The following is a 14,577-nucleotide window of genomic DNA, read 5'->3' as shown; positions in this document are numbered from 1 at the left end:
TTCCAAAATTTACTGCTCAGTCAAGTATTGCTCTGCTGATTCACGGTGAAGATTTAACACAAGAACACTACATTAGAATACTACTTAAAAATTAATGAGGTTTTTGTCTATTCTTCCTTAATAAAATTCAAACCATTACACTATGAGTGTAACCAGTTTATTAGTCACCGTTATGATATCAACATGTTATGATAGCTAAAGACCAGAATAAAGCAATGCATAAAGCAACAAGAGGGGTATTACATTTTAGCCAATAAAACATGATTTTCCTACATGTTTTCAGTAGTGAGCCATCAGCCTCGTGAAACTAAAATTGAAGGTTCATTACATATGGCGCAGGTCTTGCTGCTTGTTACTACAATTGCCTGATAATTCCCCTGAAAACTCTCCTGGGCTGAGTTGTCCATAATTTTTAAAGTTTTCTGTTTGGACTAAAACTTCCTCTGTGTGGTGTTTGAATCACATCACTTTCTTTTTTCACGGAAATTTTCTAACATTTTCTATATTGAGGGTGGGCTTGTGGAAGGCAGGAAGAGGAAACAAAAAGTGAACATACTACTAGAATTAAAAATATTGCTGAGTTTGATTTCTAAAAACAAATAAATAAATATGTTGTGCTCTTTGGAAAATTCAGGAGGACTATAACGTCATGTCAGTGAAAAAGCTCATATGGACCAGATTAAGATGTGTCCAAATTGTGTAGTTAAAAGGTTTTGACATGACCCATGTTTGATTCTTACAGTAGTCTCTTCTGGAAATATTACAATCAACTGAAACCTCAGTCCTTGGTGCTCAAAAGAGCCCTGTAACAATCCCAGCAACTGCCCACCAGTGAAGGACATGGCACTCAAATAAGACTGGGAAGCTTGTAAGTATTTTGTTTTTATTTTTAAATGAACTATCTGGTTACTCAGATAGTGAGGAGGAGAATTCTGATCTGAATGCAGAAGAAAACGAAGTTTAAACTCAGAGAAGCCCAAAGAAATGGAAAAATTAAAGCAGGAACTCTGACAAAGTGCTGATGAGCATCTGAAAGTTATGCAAAGAGATGAAGTGACTGGGATAAATGAGGGAAGTAACAGGAAAGACTAAAAGCTATTTGGCTGGAGGGATTAGGACTAACGTGAGAGATGTTGAGGAAAGAAATGGACTAGAGATAAGAGACCGAAACTGTGACAACATACTTGATAGCAGCACTGAAACACTCTCCCTTACTTGTTTGTTTTGGGTCAAACTCAGGGTTTTGCCAGCACAGGGGCTTGTGTCCCAGCACAGAGAACTGGACCGGGTTATTTGACAGCACTGAGAAACATCCAAAACAACAGCAACATATCCACCTCTTTACCCCACCGAGCCATTTTTCAAATGTCCACATTTCTTCTGTCAAATTCATTATACCCTCACACAAACACAGCTGTGGTGCCAGAACCCAGGAGACAGTGCAGAGGTAGGAAGAAGTGATGGGAGAAAAGATGTTTAAAACAGTTTACACTGATGAATAAATTTGTGCAAATGAATTGATGAGAATTGATGTGTAGTTATTATTAATTGACAAATATTGATTGATAATGTAAACGAACTGATAATCTGGTGACGGTGAAAAGAAGTTGATGTGGGAAGGAGAAAATGGTTCTTGTCTATACAGATCAGAGAGAGAGAAAAGTGGGACAGGCTAGGCAAGAGTCTAAATTGGAAAAGAAGTCCAAAAAGTAAAGATTAAAAAGGCATGAACAGAAAGTACCATATGACGTCTGACAAACCAGCCCAAATAGTCTCAAACATCACCTAGTCTCACTGAATCATTCTGAATTCAGAATACGTCTGGTCCCAAGTACCTCATTTCCTTATCTGCCACATAAAGATAATGCTGCCCCTTCAGCTTCTAGAAATAGCATGGCATTTGTAAAGGTCCTGGATAACAATTAGTGACAAACCACAGAAAAATGCATGAGAGAAACAAGCATAACAGAATTTACATAGCAAGAAATGAATCTCAAAGCCTTGAGCAGCCTTGAAGGTACGACAAGCTATTTAAAAGGTGTTCATGAAGTGCACAGGTGTGACAGGGCTCACTAGTTGAATCAGAGCAGCTGTGGAAAAAGCCATACCCACTGTATGATCAAAGACTATCAGCTTGCATACAAAGGGGGCATGCATGCATGCAAAATAAGGCATACAGGTATTTATTAGATTTCAAGACTTTTATTAATCAAGCTTAGTGGCATTCTAATTGCATCTGTTCATAATCATCTTGGGGAACATAGTTTTTAGGAACATTTATCAAAAGCCTCATAGATGTATCCTTTTTAGAAGCCAGTATAGATGATTAATAAATAATACAATCACTGTTTGCATCACTGATATTAACCTATATACTAAAAGTAACCACCTTGAGTCCCAGTACTGATTTTTGAGAAGCTGAAAACCATGTCTCAAAGTTACTTTAAAAGTTTGCCTTAAAAGCAAAACTTCTGCTCATTGCATTGCAGGGTGAGAAAACAGTCTGCTCTCTGACACTGCCCTCTGCACAGGGGCAGGCTGTTGAGCTATGGAGCAGCCAGAGGAAAAGTCTGCAAACAGAGACTTGAAGAAACTCGGCAGGAGCAAGTGCTGCGCAACCCCACCATACCCAAAGCCAGTCTGGGGTGTAACTTTAAAAAAATGACAGAACTGGTTTTGAAGCAAAGCTTTGGACTACAAAATGAGGAAATCGGGGCACTGGGTGGGGAGGCACAGAAGGGCAGGTAGAGGGGAAACACTTTGTCTAGGCAGGTGATAAGGTATAGGAGGAGGAAACAGGATATTGCTCAATATTGGCAGAAGTCTTTAAGACCCCACTTGTCATTTAAATAAACCCACTTAAAACATGCTCTAAGTATACTAGGTATTCCAGAGTAGCACCTCAACAATTAAAGTCAATGCATTGTAACATCAGAGCCATCTAACTGTATTCTTCCTGGCAAACAGATTATTTATTTATTTAAACCTTTCTCCACTTTAGGGAACTGTGAAATGTAAAAAGAAAACCAGCAACTCTAAAAGAGTCTGTCCATCACAGCCTTTCCTTAAAGCTAACCCTCAGGATCTGCCCTTAATCAGTAATCTTTCCTGAGGCATGTTACCCCTCCTTGGCTTCCTGGCAGTGGGGAGATCTTGCTTTATGGAGACTCTCTCTGTAGCTCACAGACCATTTTCTCTCCTCTGATGTATCCTTTTGGGCCCAGTATGATGCAGAGCCATCAGTGCAAAGCTGAAACTCCTCTACGTGCTCTTTCTTCCAAAGATGTTTAGGTTTCTGAGCAAGATTGTCATCAATACATCACCCCACTCCTACAACTTACTCATTGCTTTTCAGAAACATCAGTCTGTGGGACTGGAACACTCCAGCTTTGGCCTTAGGGCAACAGATCCTCTCTACTCTTGTACACCCTGAATAATCACTCTTCTTTTTTTCTGTAATCACTTCCATCATCTCTATGAGAAGAGAATGCTTGTTTTCTAGCTGTCAACAAATTAAAAAGAGGCAAATGAAAAGAAGGACTTATTTTGCATGGCACCTACATCAATAGACTCTCTTCACTAAAACCTCCAGGAAGAAATTTCAAAGTGACCCATTAATGAAAAAAACACCCTGAATAATGCATATACAGTACTTTTGGCAGCTAATGAAACTCAGTGCCTTGTGTCACTAGGGGGCAGGAGATCAGTACCTTCTTTCGTGGCTTGACAGCACAGGCTGTAGCTACCAAAATTTAAGTGGAAAATACTGGAAATGCCTCACACACTGAAAACTGGAAAAATTCCCTCTTGCCTGGAAACGTGATGAGAAAAGAAACATGTTAAAAAAATCATAAATCCACAGTTTAAGGTGGTCTTCAATTCCAACTTTTTGTTAAGCTCTAAGGAATGCACTAAACCTGTGTGTTCCCTCCTCCAGCAGGCAGGGACTGCAAACCTCACCTCTTTTCCTTCTGGCTTCGAGAGGGAAGATGCAATAACTTGTCTGCCTTGCCATGGTGTCCAGGCTTTGCTGCATACTCAGGGTTTGCTCAGTCCCTGCCCGCATACTCTGACTACCTTCACATCTACATGTATAAGGGCACCAGAGCATGTTCTCCTCTCTTCACTATAATACCACCATCAGTAGCTTGAGTTCTGCATGTGGGAGGTGGTAGAGATGGGGAGAGGCAGAGCACTAACAGGCAGTAAACTGGTCTCTGTATTTCATTAAGGAGCAGCAAAAAGAGTTCCCATCTTTTCTTCTTCAGCCCTTGCAAACATTAGCTACTTCTCCCTCCTTACACAGCGTACCTTCTGCTCTCCTCCGTTGTCCTCAGAGCCATGCAGAAGAACAGGTAAGCAGGAACCCTCCACAGCAGCAAAAAGAAATGTTAATATTCCCATCTGCTCACTAAAATCATCCCTCACTGTTGTAAGCTTCTGATTATGTATTTTCTTCCTTATACACATATGCACGAACACTATGGTACGTTTATAAATAATACTACACTAACACATGCAAGCATCTTAGATTTTAATGTCTTAAATTCTCTGGGGCTTTTAAAAATATTCTGATACAGAGGCTTCAAGAAGGTCAGCATTCATAGCAATTAAGGTAAGTATTTTAGGAGTTCTGTCTATCACTAATTTTCTGATTGCACCTATGAGAACATGAGCAATAGAAATGCACATCTACAGGGCTCAGATGTATCTTAAAATAATTCAGGTATATCTGTGTAGGGAAATTAACTCTGAAGACATTCAAACAAGCTCATTTTTGACACATCACTATAATTATCACCTCGATGGAATAACAGTCAGCGCTTTCTAATTATCCTACATTTAAAATACACATTTGACTCTCCCCCCTGCATCCATTTAAAGTCCTTAATTTTCCCTGCTTGTGTATTGGGATAGAGCACTCTGTGTACAACCCCAATGATCGCAATTATAAAGAGCTGTAGAAGCATCTTACTTATCTTGAAATGGGGACAAGCAAACATTACTTTCCCCACTTTACTTTGTAGTGTATTAAACGCATATATTCTTTACAAAGAGTTCATAGCGAAATCCCTAATAGCAAGGTACTTTGTGCAAGTATGTGCCAGCTTACAAATGTCTTTATTTTCTGCACGTTTTCTCCCTTCTCTAATGAATCAGGTTTTGGCTACTTCACGCTCAAAGATTACTACAAAAAGGCCGAAATCCTCTGTAATGTGCTCCTACCGGTTGGAACCGGTGCCTTGTTTTCAAGACTTGTTCATAAAGTTCGAGTAGTTAAATCATATAACATCCAAAATGGCTTTAAAGACCCCAGAGACCACTTTCCAAGTACTTATTCTTTGCTTAGTAGTTAAGGATGTGCATTTTTCATGGTTCAGCTCCTCGTTTTACATGGAGCCTGCATAGCCCGAGGTGTCACATTTCATGGGAATTTCACAAAGCATAAAAAATTGCACAAAAACCCAAAGATTCATTTTCATGTAGACAGAAAGCAACCCGAAGCCTTCCAGACTCTGTCAGCTCTAAAAACAAGGGAAATCCATAATTTTATGGCGGTGTTATTGCTGAATTCCACGTGGGCTCTGAGAACACCATCTTCTCCTCGCGAGCAGTCACAACACGGACGGCCAATCCCACAGGGTGCACGGAGCCGCTGGGTTTATTTGTAGATGTGTAAATTACTGTTTGGTGGTTCAACTTTTGAACTCACATTTGCTTCAGTGCCAATTTCCCATCCCAGGCTGGGAGGACCCGCGCTGTACGCTATGCGTTAGGACCATCTGGCTCTGCTTCCAGACGGATCACGGATAGGAATCGCATCCAGGGAGGAGGGAGGGAAGTGGAGGAGGAGGAGGGAAGAAGGAGAGGAAAGGGGGTTCCTCCACAAACTAAGGGAACACTTAAGGTTACTGTTTGGTAGGAAACTCTCAGTGCAATAAATGTGTAGGTCGACTCTAAGGAATGTCATTTAAAAACACGCAGATGAGAAAACAAGAAAGGAAGTACTCTGAGGATAGAGAGGAAAGCAAGTAGGATGCTTTCTGTCATTTTAAACTGCGAGGTTTCCAAGGTCAAGCTCTCCTGCTACCCTTGGAAAAGTAAACAAATGCATTTGGCCTTAACGAGAGATCTGCAGAAATGAAAGAGGATTCAGCTTCTGAGCCAAGGTCTGCTGTTAATATTATGGCTGAGGAGAGGGTATACTGTGCCTTCTTTTCCAGTACAATGAAAAACATCCCAACCTCATCATTTCTAAAGAGTTCATGAACCAGGATGCCAAATCCATTCATATTTTTTGATTCCATGGCTTTTCACAACACACAGAAGAATGAACAATCTACAGTTCCTGTACATAGTAAAAGGTACCATGCCATCACTATTACCTTCAATATGAGCTCAATATTTCTCTGATGGAAATCTGGCAGTGTGGGATTCTCTCAGGAGACCTCGTGGCTGCATCACAGAGGTGCTGTACCTAAGCTCAGCAGTGCTGCTGACCAGCAGGTCTTCCTTGCACAGGTACACTAATTTGCTAATGCAGCTGTGATTCTATTTATTTACTTTTTTAGGTGTGGGCTTAGGGGAAACCAAGGCTGTACCTCCACATGGAGCTTCCAGGAGGATTTGCTGAGTGTTGGCACAGTTTCACGGGGCTGCAATCTGCTGTCCCGTGTAACGTGAATGAATGAGGCACTGGTCAAATCCCTACAGGACAGGCGTCCAACTCTGATACTCTTTCTAATGGACTCTGCAAAAAGATCAAAGAATTGGCTTCACAGGGAGATTAAGTCATTGAGTCCCTCTCAGAAGCAATACCCCTAAGTAATCGAGTTTCAGGCACTTGATTTCTCTTTAAGGCCCAGGCCCTTACTGAAGCTATTTCGAGATCAGCTGAGAGGTTTACATAATTTTTAAAGGACTGCACATAAGAAGCCATCTTGAATGTGTAGAGATAAGGACAAGAACTTCACAGCTACATGTGGATACCTGCGCACTGAAGGTCAAGAGCAGAGCATCAGGAAAGTTTTGGTATTTGGCTTCAGAACAAGAAATAAATGTAAAGGAAAGCCTCATCGTGTGCTGTCTGTTCTATTTGAGCTCTCAGCATATCGCTCTGAAGTTGCTGGAATACCTTCCTACAGCTGGAATACCTCACACAGCTCTCCTGTCCACACTGAAAAAGAAATAATGTCAAGGTATGCATGCTACATAGCATTAGCTCTATTTCCACTACCAAACGTGCGTTACTACCACCTGTTTTACTGCTGTGCTACCAAATCAGCAAGGTCCATTTATTTAGGATAGACATAGCCCCTTATTCATTTTATTTCTATTCTTTTAGTATTTGCACAAGCAGTGCCAATGATACAAAGCATTGCATACATTTACTACAGAAATACATGCTTGTTTATGCTAAATGCTTTATAGTATTCAATTTTTAATGCAAAAGGCTAAAGCCCCACAGTCTGTCCAGGTGCGGGAGGAAAATTCAAGAGCACTGGAGGATTTCTGGTCCTTGCAACAAAGAGGGGTCTCTTAGGTAAATGCAGCCAGCTGGTTCCTGGAAGTGGGTTGCCCCTGTTACAGAGAGCACATTTATAAACCCAAGCATTCCAAGTAGCCCTTGGCTCGATGCAGAAATACCCTCAGCTTGCTGATAACGTTGTGTTTGGCTTTCAGAGCAAGGGGTTATCAGCAGCAGCTTCCACTGCCCGCTTGCAAAGCCTCACCCTTGCTTTCTACTTCCTCCAGCTTCTTGACATCCCCGGGCACACAGCGTGCCGGTGACAGACAGTAACCAGATGGTCTCTTACCACACAGCTCCGAGCTGTTTTAGGACTTTAATCTGATTTCCCAGAATATGCAGCAGAGCTGGTTGTGCTAAAGTTGGTGTGCAGGTGAAATCGCGTGCCTCCGGTTTTATAAATAGGCCGAACTGCTGGCGGCCTCAGCGCACGTTCATGGCTGAGCTGGTCGCCTGCTGTGGTAGAAAACCTGACCCGTGGCCTTACTCCCACGGCCATACTTCTCTTCTCTCCATCTATCTCCTTGCAAAGTTTGGCTCCCGTTTACTGGCGAGGAATCAAAGGGTTCCTCATCCTCAAGTCCCACTGGGGGATTGGGAAGTTTCAGGCTCCTGAATTCCCGCTCCTGTGCTTTGGTAACCTCCCTGGTCCCCTGGCATTGGCAGTTTGCAACAGTGTAGATCACAGATATTAAGGTTGAAGGGAATTCAATGGACTCCTACGTAATTTAAGCATGTAACAAAGATCAGAATGTGCCTTGGAGTTACTTTTCACACATGATTTCAGTGGTCTACGATGCTTTGTTCTTTCTTATTTACACTTTAGGGCTTGCACAGGACTTTTCTGGTAAAAGCCTCCCATTAAATTACTTAAAAATCCCCAAAGGCCTCACAAAATGAAGACAGAAAATGAGTGCTGTTATATGCTCATTTTATCTGTGCAAAGATAAAAGCATGCTTGTAAAAAAATGCAATTCCAAAATAAACCACATTTGCTAAGAAAAAAAATAATGTTGGGCATAATAATTAAAATGTTGTTCTAGCAGATTAAAGATGCTGCTGACTGTGTATACGGAGCTACAGACTTTTAATCCTTTTAAATGCTGTGCCACTTTCCCTGAGAATATATCCTATCCCTCAGCCAGGACCATCACCTTCATCTTCTGTGCTTGTTTCAGTGTCTGCAGAGACCAACAGGACTTTATCACTTCATCAGAAGTGCAGTGGGCCTGCAACCCTGCAATACAAAACCCCAAACTGGTTCCACTACAACCCAGTCTTCTGCCCAGATTATTGAATGGCGTACAGATTATTCCAGGAGATGACACATCACGTCTTTCTTTTCAGATTTATTATAATGGTTTTGATTTTCTGGGGGAAGGAGGTGGCTTAAGCACAAACTTTGCCTCAAATCCTAACTCCTAGCCTCCTTCCAAACATTTCTATTTTTCCTTCAAAAATGAAAGACCTACAAAAACCACCAAACGAAAAACATCACTCATCCAGACTTTAAACCCAAATTCTTATTCCCCATATAAGCATACAGCTTCTGCATCCTGCAGAGGTTCATTCAAGCACACCCTAGCACACGCACGCACTGATGGTGCAATTTTTTCCTTACCCTTCATTTTTGAAACCATGGGCTGCAGTAAGGCCAGGGCCTCTTTCTGCTTGGACTGGACACCTAGCTTATGTGTCACATTCATCAATTGTGATTATTTTCATTTATCTTTCACCATTTCCATTCAGCTTTGAAAATTCAGGCAATCTTGTAACTGGCACAGAAACATTTAAGTTCAGTGCAATGAGTGGAGTTCATTGCTCTTACGGATATTCTCTCCCAAAGTGGGGAGAAGAAAAAAAAAAAAAAGGAAAGCAAGCCTGTTTGGGGGGGAATCCCACAAAACACAGTTTCTTTACATCTCCATGACAATTAAAAGGAAACTCAAAGAGGAAAATTTAGTGTGAAGAACTAGTAAGGAAGAAGAAAATCTGTTTCCTCAATTAGAATTTTAACAGAACAGTTCAAGAGTGAAGCCCTGACTACCGTTGTTTCACATCCATAGACTACAGACTGACAAAAGGAAACATTTTTGGAAAGTTGCTGTCAAACAATCCTATTTCACAGAACCTACCAGAAATAAATGGTCACTCTCCAGCACTCGACAAACAATTGTCCTGATTTCTCAGCATTGCATGCAAAAGGCACACTTATCTTCCATTCACCCATTAAAGTAACTAAAACTTTTGTGAGTCATATTTAGTCATTTTTTTGGCAGCTCAGCCAGCCTTGAGCCCAGTCAAAACTGCTAAGCAGAAATGCACAATCAGGAAGCGTCAGAGTGAAACAACACGGACTTTTAGAAAAAAAGGAAAGCAAGTTCAAGAAATGGGTAGTACCTGGGAATGCATAAGGTACTGAACACCTACATCATCTACAAATACCTGTATTTCTAATCTATTTTCACTTCTAGGTACGAAGTTATTTCTTGAAGACCGCAGGCAAATAGGAAACACTCAGAAACCACTTCATCAAAACCAAGGATGACAGCGCGTGGGTAAGGCCTGCCAGCAGAAGCAATGCAATGGCGAAGGCTGCTATTTACTGTCAGCCCTGTAAGCTGTGTTAGTAGCATAGGAGGAAAACAGTGAATTAAATGAGAGGTGCTGGAGAAATACAGACAAGATATGGGACTAAAGAGAAATCCTATCCCTTTATGATTCACCTTAAGCCCATTGAAAACAAGGAGGATATATTCCACTCCAATAGGAACCACAAGACCAGGACACCACAGCAGTAAGGGAAAAAAAATCTAGACAGACTTTTTTTTTTTTTTTTTTTAAATCTCAATAACAAAAAAAATCAGCCATTGTCTATGGCCTTCCAAAAATAATACATCATGTAAGAGTGTTTTTCTGGTGTATGTAATGTTTCTTTTCAGCACTTCTCAATGTATTTGGATAAGATTGGCCAGCTACACTGTACTTCCAAACCTATCTTTATCTCATTGCACATGCAGACCTATTCGGAGAGCACACGCTGGAACTGAAAACCAGCTGACAAAACCTTGGAGTTGCAACAAGCTTTGAACTTACTGAAAGACAGTCGTGAAAATTTTAATTTCTGAAATAAAAGCCACATCACACGGAAAAAATCCTATTATTGTAGCAGACTCTAGGATATACTACCCAGAAAATTACTTCAGTGTCAAGAGCCAGTAAAATGGGCTGAACAAAAGCCATTATTTGGGTATTTGTGAGATAGTACCAATCCCTGAAAGCATCTTAAAGTAAGAATCTTAGTTCTGATGTGAGCAACTCTGGTATTAGTGGGTCATTCTGTCAGTGAGGAGGCTCAGTGCCCTGGATCTTATCTGATACCGGAAAAGAAGAGCTGCAGGGCAATCAGTGTTTGGACTGCAAGGCCACTTGGGTGCTCAGGTAGTGTAAACACCTATCAGGTTTCCCTGCTTTGAGTTTCCAATACCTGACTGCAAAAGCCTGCTGAAGGGCAAAGACATCACCCAGCCACTAGATCAATGCTCAGCTGATGAAGCAGTAACCCCCTGGACTGAAGGCCAGACTGTCTAATGCAGCACCTTTATTTTACTTCCAGACTGAATTTTTGGAGAGTATTGATAGCTGATTTTCTCCCAGAAAGTTTTTCTCTTTTTTTTTTTTTCCAGTTGTAAAGAAAGCCTTTTTTCCTCTCATATATTTCTGTGTTCTTGTCTACTTGCATTGTGGTTAACAGTCTTTTACTTCTGACTATACGCAAGCTACTATTCAATTACATTTACATCACTGCACGACTACTGACATAGAACATAATTTCTGTGGTACTGATTTGGTGTCTTATCCAATCCCAAAAGCTGATATTTGTACAGCCTTCAAGTTCTTTGCACAAAACCACACTTACTATTTGAATTCTTGCTTTCAGTAACTTAGCACTTCTGGTTCTTCGAAAAATCTTTTTCTATTTTCGTATTTTACTCCTCAATTTGCAGATTGAGTGTTGTCAGCTAAATATAGCAAACTGACATTTTCAGGGACAGCTTTGTACGTCAGTCTAAGAAAATTCAGATGAGCAATGCACCACAGTTATGCATCCATTAGTGCTCTCTATTGACTATGAGATCACCCACCAGTATGGATCCCTTGTTATGACTGCTCTGCCCTCAGTCATAACCTTTCAAAACACTGAAGGAACTCTCCTGATTTGCAGACTGGGTTTCCTTGCTAAATAAAAATTGCATGGAGGCACACATGATATGCATGCAGGAACACTATACAGTAAGTCAGCTTTCTAATTCAGTACGACTCTTTCCACATCACTCCCCAAATGTTACCTTTGCCAGTTGTCTTTTTAAGTGCAAAGAACAGAACACAGTCCTCTGATTACCTATTTAGCTCCAAAATATCAGATAGCTGAAACTGCTTCCAGCCAACTTACCTTAAGATATGACCGTCTCGCTGTTTATTCCCTATCATGTGACTAGCTACTAATCCCATTCCACAAAGTTATGTTGCTCTGTGACCTTTGACATTTACAATTATCCAGTGCAAGCTCTAGAATGCCTTTTCTTTCTTAGAATTAGGGCTTTTCAATATAATTGAAATGAAAAGCTGGACAACAGAGAGAATATCAGTATTTTATTTTTCCATTTCATCCTGATGAGCAGTGAGCATTAATCCCACCTTAATTTTCCTACACCTGCAGGACTCTGGACCAGAGGGGTACATTTCCAACATGCTACAAGTTGTAGCAGACCTGTGAGAGCTTCACAGCAACAAAAACACCTTTCAGACACATTTCTCATACCTCTCAGGATGTAGTTCTGATAGTTCTGGTCTGCCTCTGCTCCCACTTTGATTAAGCAAGTCAGGCCTTCAGCGACAACAAATTCATGAACCAAGTCCTTGTCATCCTGCGACAGAAGAAAGGAAAAGCTATGTTAGAATTCTGGGAGACAAACAGATAGGAAATATCACAACAAAGTCAAATGTATGCCTGCAACACTGACTATGTTTTCAGATGATTTAAGCGAGTTTATAAGGAAGATGTCATATACAAGACATACTGAAATCAGAATTAAATACATGATACAAAGTGATAAAAAACAAGCTTTTACATTTAGGTCAACTGATGAAGATTAATATCAGTAAAACATTCAACTTCGGATTTTTCATTAAATGCTTGCAGACATGCTACCTGATATTATAATCTCTTCATATTTTATAAACAGACATCCTGAAAGCCTTAGAGTGTCAGTATCAGTAAGAGAAAGCCACCACTATGCCATAGCATCACTACAGTTTCAGTATTTGAAGTGCATACAAAATTTTTAGTTTTTCTTTTTTTATTACAACATATTTTATTTTTCACTCTGTGATACTTGTTATATTTACATGGGAAACTTGTTATATTTAATGTGAAATTATACTGTTAAACAAGAGAATGCTCATGGATTCTCACATTAGTGTTAGGTTAGAGGTTGGACTCGATGATCTTGAGGTCTCTTCCAACCTAGAAATTCTGTGATTCTGTGATTATGATAGAAAACAATATAAATGTAAAAGCAAATACTCCTTAGTGCAGCAGAATGACACCATACCACATACTAGGAGCTAAACACTGAAAAAGATGCCAAGGGAATATAGAGCACTGTATCTAAAGCTTGTCTTCTCATCTTACAGAGGCTCATGCAGACAAACAGGAGGCTATTAAATACTTGATTAAACAGCACTTCATGAATTAGCTACACAAATTAGGAATGAAAACAATTTGAAATATTGATGAAACAGAACTACTCTGTGGAGAAAATCATCATTGTTGCTGAATCCCTCTTTGGATTATTTTTAATATAATTATTTTCATATAGAAATGCGCATTATATAGAAATTCACATTTCCAATAATGCAGCCCTGAGAAGCCAAGATCCAGATATTAGATAGTTTCATTTTGAGCGATTGCTGAATTCACTGCATACACTTTCAAAGCTGCCAAGTGAAATAAAATAATCAAGTCCCTTAATGAATTCATTCAATGAAAATTCTAGCCCTGCAATTTATTCTGTATGAATTTTCTTCTTTCACTAGAGCTGATACAGGGATATTTGTAAGGTGACCTAACAAGTCACCAGAAGTTTAGAAATCATGAGAAAAATCTATTTAATGGTGAAATTTATTAAAACAATTTAAATATACACTGTACGTTAATTTATATAGACAAAGTTTACAATGATAAAGGTTATTTATTCTTTAAAAACTGGATAAAATTAAGCATACAATCATTCTACACATCTTTGCAAAAGTATACTATAAACCCCCCAAAATCAATAAGATTAAATCCATAATTGAGCTCTAAATTTTATTTATTTCTGACTCCTATTATTTGAGGCGATTATGTTTTTCTTTCTATAGATAAATGCCTTGATAACATTTTCTGAAGAGCCACGATGTTTACAAACTCCCATGTCAGACCAGGCATTATATACGCAAGCACACAGTTTTATGAAGACAAGTTTCCTCCATCTACCCATTTGCCAAACTCAAAACACAGTGGGCCTACCACGATAGCAGAGAAAGAGTATGCAGAGGATCAGCTTATTAACATAGAAGACATTAATTATATTCTGAATTCCTCTGTTTTACTTAATGGTGTTTTACAGGTGCATGCAAACATCCACCCCACAGCAACAGTGGGGCCTTCCCTTTGGTTTCACAGGGATGAGGAGCCAGATGAGGTGTTTGCTCTGAGGAAAGGACCTCTTTACAGCAGGGGACTTGTGGCAGGCACAGGGCTGAAGAGCAGGGCCACCAAACCCGTGGCCACAGTGCCAACCCAAGCAGCACATCCCGATGCACGGGAGAGGGCCCAGGAAGGGGCCTGGCCAGTTGGGACACTCAGGCCTGCGGCTGCCTCCTCCAGGCAGCAGGGCCCTAACCAAATGCCGTCACAAAGAAGACTTCATGCTAAAGCAGTTCATCCCAAACTAGTTTGTGCAACAGGTGATGACAAAATTCAAAAGCATAATGTAAAAAAATGA

The 14,577-nt window shown here is 40.2% G+C and overlaps 1 protein-coding gene across 10 annotated transcripts in view; it reads right to left on the bottom strand.

Annotated features, from left to right (window-relative positions):
• The window catches only part of FHOD3 (formin homology 2 domain containing 3), a 418,783-nt gene that overhangs the window by 181,138 nt on the left and 223,068 nt on the right, over window positions 1-14,577 (bottom strand). For all 10 annotated transcript variants that reach the window (XM_068671118.1, XM_068671115.1, XM_068671112.1 and 7 more), the window contains exon 5: window positions 12,351-12,456. In XM_068671118.1, coding sequence (XP_068527219.1) covers window positions 12,351-12,456 — 106 coding nt within the window. The remainder of the gene's footprint in view (window positions 1-12,350; window positions 12,457-14,577) is intronic.

This window comes from Anas acuta, chromosome 2, assembly GCF_963932015.1.
Source record: "Anas acuta chromosome 2, bAnaAcu1.1, whole genome shotgun sequence".
In the NCBI taxonomy this organism is placed as follows: Eukaryota; Metazoa; Chordata; class Aves; order Anseriformes; family Anatidae; genus Anas; species Anas acuta.
Note: the sequence above shows the minus strand (reverse complement) of the source record. Positions and strands in the feature narration are given on the sequence as shown.